General features: G+C 45.3%; 1 protein-coding gene across 8 annotated transcripts in view; it reads right to left on the bottom strand.

The window, feature by feature from the left end:
• Positions 1-2,793: 2,793 nt before the first annotated feature.
• Positions 2,794-7,496, bottom strand: part of PLEKHA7 (pleckstrin homology domain containing A7) — a 280,439-nt gene continuing 275,736 nt past the window's right edge. For 7 of the 8 annotated variants that reach the window (XM_063946452.1, XM_063946455.1, XM_063946453.1 and 4 more), the window contains 3 exons: positions 6,142-6,278; positions 4,047-4,155; positions 2,794-3,772 (listed from right to left, as the gene is read on the bottom strand). In XM_063946452.1, coding sequence (XP_063802522.1) covers positions 4,058-4,155; positions 6,142-6,278 — 235 coding nt within the window. In that variant the 3' untranslated portion in view covers positions 2,794-3,772; positions 4,047-4,057. The remainder of the gene's footprint in view (positions 3,773-4,046; positions 4,156-6,141; positions 6,279-7,496) is intronic. The other variant, XM_063946454.1, reaches the window with a different exon arrangement.

Here is a 7,496-nt window from a genome sequence, read left to right as displayed (position 1 = left end):
TTTATTCAATATGGATTGGTTAGAAATGTCCATTAATAAGGAGGCGAGGGCAGACAAATTTTTTAAAACCTGGTTGCCTTATATAAAAACTTTGCCTCTGGCCCAAAGAGATATAATGCGGAAAGGTGTATTACTTACCTCCTGGTACAACTTGGAGATGCTCTCCTCGAACTGTCCTCCGTTTTGAGCTCTCATTGACACTGCTTAAAATTGATTGTGTTGTTGCCTTTTGATTTGATATGTGTTTGTGTGCGATGTGCGGGACGTGTGACCCCCTCAACATTCATTTTTATCTGTTTACCTGATATATTTCACGTTTGCTTTAACTCATTTGCTGTTATTACTTATGCATATATTTTTTTTATGTTGTGCATTTCTTCAATAAAATGTTTAAAAAAAAAAAAAAGGTGTAACATCATTGCAGTGCTTTGCTGCATAAGGTTTAAAGTGTAATCATATCATTGCATTGTATTACTAATAAGGTTTAAAGTATATCAATTGAGTGTGTACGCGCTGTGTGTACTTTGTACCCCCAGCGCGGCGTTTGTACGCAAAGTACGTACACGGTGCAGGACTCTGTACGCAAATAGCGTACGAAGTACGTAGCGTGAGTATTAAGTCTAGCGGCCGCAGTGGCTCCATGGTAAAGGTGTGATTTAAGGTATAGCTTTGTGTTTTAAGGTAATATCGACATTATGCTACGGCACCACCAGCCCATGCTCCTAGCTAAAACTGGGAAGATGCTTTGCAGCCATCCTGACCACTGCCTGGTCTAAGTGAGACAACTAAAGCTGCATCTGCAGCAATGGATCAAACAATCCCACCATAATTTAAGCGGAGTCCCGGCAGGCGTGGTGTACAGAGGAAAGAGGTACAGACAAGCTTTCCATATTTAAATGCCCACACTTGTGGATCCACCACTCAACCTCAAGTGTATGGTAAAGAAACACAGCAGCAGCAAATAAACACAAAGTCCTGCTCACCCCTTTGGGGTGCTCAGTATTGGGACCAAGAAGCAGTTTACCCCCCCCCCCCCCCCCTATTGAAGATTTTATTTAGAATTCCGCAATTTACAAGCTCTTTACATCTTGCTTTCACACAGCTGCCTACTTGTATCGTAACATTCAAAGTATGGTTATCACACAGAATGCCTCAACAGGCAAGTATTAAAAATGCCCTTTACAATTTTTTGTTGGCTTTGAACTTAAGAAATAAGTGAAGAAGTTTCCACTGAAAGTTCATCTCAGTCGATTTAGTTCTGCAACGCAGACACCTTTTCACATAATAGAGAAAAAATGCAAAAGGGTCAAAAGCAATCAATATACCGGTTCAAACAGAATCGGAGTCACTGTGATGTACGTTCATTTTCAGGCTGTCTTTGTACTCTGCCACTAGGAAGGGAATCGCTTTCTTCCAGCAATAAAAGCTAGAGCCTGCCAATGAAATCCGCACTACGGACTGACTGCGCCGCTTATCGAGTGTTGTGGAACTGTGTGTTTATCCAACATCTATGCAAAGACTGATTCAATGAAAACGATTACACAACCGCATATATCTGGGCTAGTAGCCGTGAGAGTGGAGCTAGAGGTTTATCCAGGAAACTACATATTTACATGGGTGTGGTATGGCTAGTCGACAGAAAAAGGTCGACTGTAAAGCCATTACGTCCAGTGTCTATGCCGACATGCATTTAGGTTGACAGGTTCAAAAAGTCATAATTGAAAATATCGACGCACAAATGTCAACTTGCGGGTTCTTTTTGGTTAATTTTAGCCTATTTTGACCTGAATGCATCTCTATATATGCTGTTGACCTAATGACCCTCACGATCTCTTGACTGTAGACCAGCTATCCGGATACCAATCAACATACTATGAAGATCTGAATAGGATTGCTCTGAATAACGGACCGGCAACTTGTAACCTATTGACGGCGAGTTCAACTCTGCAGGAACATTTTTTCCATTTTTATTTCAAAACCGTCGGATTCATTACACAGTGCCAATAGCAGACGGTGTAGTGAGTATAAAGCCGAATCAGACGCAGGCTCTTATCTTGCTTGCATTAAACAGATAAAAGGCAATTCCTGATTGGTTGCTGTGATTCAGTGTGCATTTTGTACCTGAACGTAAATCCCTCGTGCTTCGCAGACAAATTTGCAGGATCTCGGACAGATTCTTTCACACAGTGGCGGAATTGAACATTGGCTTGTAAAAGAATTACCTTTTTTTTGTATTTTCTTTTATTCGACAAATTTTTTTTGTACAAAGTCAAAAATAAAGGCAATCTAATTTTGGCAAAACTTTATAATAGTGATAACGGCAGTTCAGAGTTAGTTAAAAATAGACAACTTCTAAATATATATATATTTACTTATAGATTACTTTCTCAGGTTATAGAAAATAAAATCTGTATCAATTAAAACCAATTTAGAATTCAATCACTCGTCATTGTAGGTGTAAAATCCCAAAACAAGGTTATTAAATATTCTGCAAACCACTGCAAACCTGGGAAGCGTCTTTTCCAGCCTCCGCTTACTACAGAGGAAGCAGAAACAGACCGTAGCTTTTATAAACTGCAGCAGCGGTCGCATTATTTTTACTTGTTGCAAATTTAAGTTAGTGTTGTGTGAATTGAGGCGTCAATTGCAGGTCACACACCCGACCTTCCCATATGAAATGTTAAAACTGCGCCAAGGAGCATTTGTAAAACCACGCACTGCAGACATTTTTTTTCTGCCATTCTCAGAACAGGCTGTGTCCATTAGTTTCAATGGATCCATTGTATATAGTAAAAAAAAAAAAAAAAACATTTTTCCCTCCTTATAACAACGTACTTGCCTTAAGGTGTTCAGTGCTGGCGAACTCGCTGCACTAGTTACAGGTAGATTATCCCTGCATAAAACATTCCTTCAATCTGACCTCTTGCTTGGACTGCGAACCCTCTTTCGGAGACTCAAACCAGACTCGCAGTTTTAGTATAAAAACAGTGTTACGGACTATAAATATTTGATTACAGTTCAATATCTGTCGGGAAAAAATAAAATATTAAAATTTTCAGTGCTGGTCTACACCTTACCATCCCCTGAAGATGGCTGATATCTATATCAGTGTTACAGATCTGGCTTGTTCAAAAAAAAAAATTTCAAAAACAAAAAACAGTGAATATTAAAAGATCGGCCGCAGCTGCTGGTTACACAGTAATCGGGATTGAGAGACAGGGTGAGCAACGGTCTCTTGATAAAATGTCTGTAGACATCAGTTCTCCCTCGGACCCGACGGCAGAGTGATGAAAATCCAGCAGCAAAAAAACCACGGACGTTAGAGGACCTGCCGGACTTTTGCTCCTCTACAAGTCGGAATCCAGAGATAGTTTATAATGATATCCCCGATAAGTACCAGATACTAACGTATGCGAATCACCTAGATTTTATCATCCTTTCTCACTGCATTCATGTGTGGGAAAAGTGGATGAATAGGGAGTATTAGCGAACAGCGTCCAAGTGGTTCTTCTGATTACAGCATTGTCTTGTTGCCACCATTGTATAAATATATTTACACATACACTTCAGGAAACCAGACTGTTGGGCCTGCAGTAGCCACAAATTCCAGTCCGATGTTAGACGCAGCAGGCGGAGCTTGCTGGTTGGTTGGTTTCTGCGCACAATTCCTTCTAAGGCGAAAATCAGGTAACCGGGCAACACTATCTGTAAAAGGCGTCTTCTCAATGTTCAGCATCATCTTCCCAGGATTAATGGTCATTTACAGCGTGGGCTGGTGAAAAAAAGAAAAAGAAAGCAGAAATTCAGTTGAGAGGAGGAGAATAGACAACTAGAAATAACAGACTAATGTCTCCAGATTTATGTCCAGTATACGACAAAGTGTTCAAGGACCTGTATACGTGTTTACAATTACATACATGTTCAACCACGGACATGCAGGGAGGAGACAACAAACAATGCAATCAACACATATTTGTACTTTATATAACACAGTGCACACACACACACACAATATCCAGCATGCAACACGGCACATGTCCTCTTACGTTCCAGACGCTCAGACAATTGTGTAGTATAATCCGTTGCTTAATTGGGGGACAGGTGCCTTTAGTGCGGGGAGACGGGGTGAGTTACACTGTGAGACCAGCTGTCCAGCTGCAATGGACCATATAAAATTATACAGCAGGTGATTAACAATAAACACAAACCACTATTGTTCAAGAGCTGTTTAGTTTCTCAGTTTGACCCGTAACCGCCTACCACCTTGCAGGTCTGGCGGGAGCGGAGGCAGGAGCGTGAACCATTACTGCATCACGGCCGCGTTTCCTGCCATGTCTTACGCCAGTGCCACAAAGAAGCGGCACCTGTCTGGCCTCACTGTCAGCCGGTTCCCTGTCATACAGGTAAGGACCAGAGGGGGAGAAGGGAGAGTTAGAGGAGGAGGATGCTGAGAGACACAGAGTGAAGGAGGAGGATGCTGAGAGACACAGAGTGAAGGGGGAGCAGGCTGAGAGACACAGAGTGAAGAGGGAGCAGGCTGAGATGCACAGAGTGAAGAGGGAGCAGGCTGAGAAGCACAGAGTGAAGGGGGAGCAGGCTGAGATGCACAGAGTGAAGAGGGAGCAGGCTGAGATGCACAGAGTGAAGAGGGAGCAGGCTGAGAAGCACAGAGTGAAGAGGGAGCAGGCTGAGAAGCACAGAGTGAAGAGGGAGCAGGCTGAGAAGCACAGAGTGAAGAGGGAGCAGGCTGAGATGCACAGAGTGAAGAGGGAGCAGGCTGGGAAGCACAGAGTAATTTTCATGCCGGGAGACTGCACAGAAATCTAATGGGAGTGAGGGAGGGTATTCCAGAGGTTAGGAGCGGCCTAGGAGATGTAGACAGTAGAACAGAACAGTAGCTGAGGGCTTCCTAGGTGAGAGAGAGACTTCATTAGGTTTTTAATGGGACAGGGACCCAGAGGGGGTCGGTAGAGCGATAAGAAAGAAAAGGGAGGCAAGCAGCAGAGCTCAGGATAGGACAACGTGGGGTAGGATGGAGTTTGAGAGGACAGAGTGGGGTATATGGAAGTTATCTAGGCAAGCGACCAGCGTGATTTCCTCCAGAGGCATTCAGAAAGTGTGTCAGAGCAGTGTGCCAAGTTTGGGAGGGTACCGCTGTAGATAGCAACACTGTAGAGGGCAGTAGTGGGGACTTGATCAGAGAGAGAGAGGGAAGACCACTTCAGGACAGGGCAGGAGAGAGAATGGGGGAGAGAAGGGAGAAGAAACTGATGAGGTCAAGGGTGTCAAGCTTCGACTAAGTAAGAGTGGTATAGGGAAAGTTGATGTGAGAGGGGGAGGAGGTGCGGGAGAACATTTGGGGGGAAGTAGGATGGGGAGTGAATCAGCTTCGGCAATGTTGAAGTCCCCTAGAGTGAGGAAGAGAGGTCATAGAAGTAATAAAAAAAAAACAAGAGAAAAAGGGTGCACAGGATGTCAGGGCCAAAACCAGGGGTGTGTGAGCGGTACCGTGACACACAGCGCAGGGCCCCATGGGTGACACAGTCCCTGCCCCACGGCCCTTGCTTCTGGCTAGCAGGGTGGCTACAACGGTTCCCTGCAGCCAGGATTGCTGTTGCAGCATAATCCGGAGTGTCCACAGGACGCCCCAGGTGGTGCTTTACTTCCTGATGCTGGCGGCCCCTTCCCGTCTGCACAACGCCATGACGTTATGCGCTCAGGTTGCAGGGCCGGCACAGGGTGTCTTGCCGCCCAGTTACACAGCAGCAAGATGGAAGAGACAAGGAAGGGCAAGAAGAACCCTAATACCGCCACAGTGACATCGGGTGTGGGGGTGTGGGAGCAGAACACAGAACAATCAGTGAATTGGTAAATGCAGGCTGTCAGCACGCCACTGCCATACACATATGCAGCACCCTCTTACCGCTTTGTCTGCCAGCCTGTTTTATTACTATTTGCTCCCAGTTGCGCAGTGCTGTCTAGTTTGCTGGCGCTGCATATATAAACATTGATATCATTATACTATTACTATAAATAACAATTAGATCCAGTGAAGGTGGTAGAACGCCTCAATACAGTTTTGGGGCACTACGCACCAATCAGCATACAAATATAACCAGAAATACTGCTGACTGCGCCCACCTGCCACCTGCTTGCTGCGCTGTGAGGCCTCAGACGCCAGGGCGTACGATATGGTGATCATCCTCTCCTGTTCTTGCATCTGGACTCCGAGATCTGCGGGCCCCAGCTCCTCCGGTGCCGGCTGCAGGTTGTGTACACTGCGGAGAGAGGCGGCTGCTCAGTGTGCGTCACAGTACAGACCAATCACTTTATTACCGATATGAACTTTACATTCAGTACCAAATCCTTCCAAATGTTACTCTCATTTATATTTACTGTGAGGTTTGTCTGCTGAATTCCACAGATCACACCCCCGGTGATCCGCCAACAGCGAGAAATCTGTATCTATCAATCACCATCTGCTGGTTCTGCATTATCTCTTAATTATGGAGTGAAAACACTGGTGATAATTTTATCCAGGCTATGCAGAGTAATCCGTCTTCTCTTCTGTAGGAAGACATAGCTGATGTTGCTGTAAAGTTCCTAAGAAACGTCACTGTTAATATCAGTCAGGCGCAGCTGGCCTGACAGGCGACGCAAAGCTGTTCTCGCTCCCCTCTCTGCCACAAGGGGGCGCAGGGGCCTGTCCCTCCTAGTATATGCCTATCTCTAGGTGCTGTTAGATACCCAACTAGTCAGTTTTCCCACCGCCTGCGTGGAGTGCAGTAGTGCCCCTCCTGGCCTCTCAGGAACACTGTGCCTAAACTCCTCCCACTTTTGAGGGTTTGTTTTCCTTTTATTTTCATCTATTATATATTTTGTGGAAATATGTAGGTTTGTCCAGGGTGGCATCCCAGGTACACTACGCCCAAACTTATACTCATGTTTTCTCTTTTTTGCTTCAGGTTTTCTACTGAAATGGCCGTAAAACCTAAATTTTCTCTCTTTGTACGTCCTAATGAAGGTCACGGATTTTAAGGGCGTTAGAATTGAGTTAATTAGGTGCTAATGACGATTTTCTAACAGGCGTCTGAACCCGGGAGCCCCAGAGGTGCGCCTGAACCCGGGAGTCCCTCCCAGAAGGGCGCATGACCCCGAGAGTCCCAGAGGGGCGCCTGAACACGGGAGTCCCAGAGGTGCGCCTGAAGAAGGGTTAATAAGCAATATAAATGGTAAAGTGCAGTAACCAGTAACAAGGCCCTTAATTCTAGTGTAACTAGCGGTTTACGAATTACGGCTGTTTGCTCAATAGGTATGCCGTCGACTGTGATCCCGGCCGCCAGCATAACGACGCCTGGATCCCGGACGCCAGAATGCCAGCACTGGGGCGAGTACATCTGTACACAGGTGATAATCTAATGCCCAGATCTTATACTTTGTGGAATAAGCATATTATACGGATTGGGTATGTGTGACCGCATACAGACGTTGGTATC

Source organism: Pseudophryne corroboree, chromosome 11 (genome assembly GCF_028390025.1).
Source record: "Pseudophryne corroboree isolate aPseCor3 chromosome 11, aPseCor3.hap2, whole genome shotgun sequence".
NCBI classification, from domain to species: Eukaryota; Metazoa; Chordata; class Amphibia; order Anura; family Myobatrachidae; genus Pseudophryne; species Pseudophryne corroboree.
This window is presented reverse-complemented; position numbering and strand designations above follow the sequence as displayed.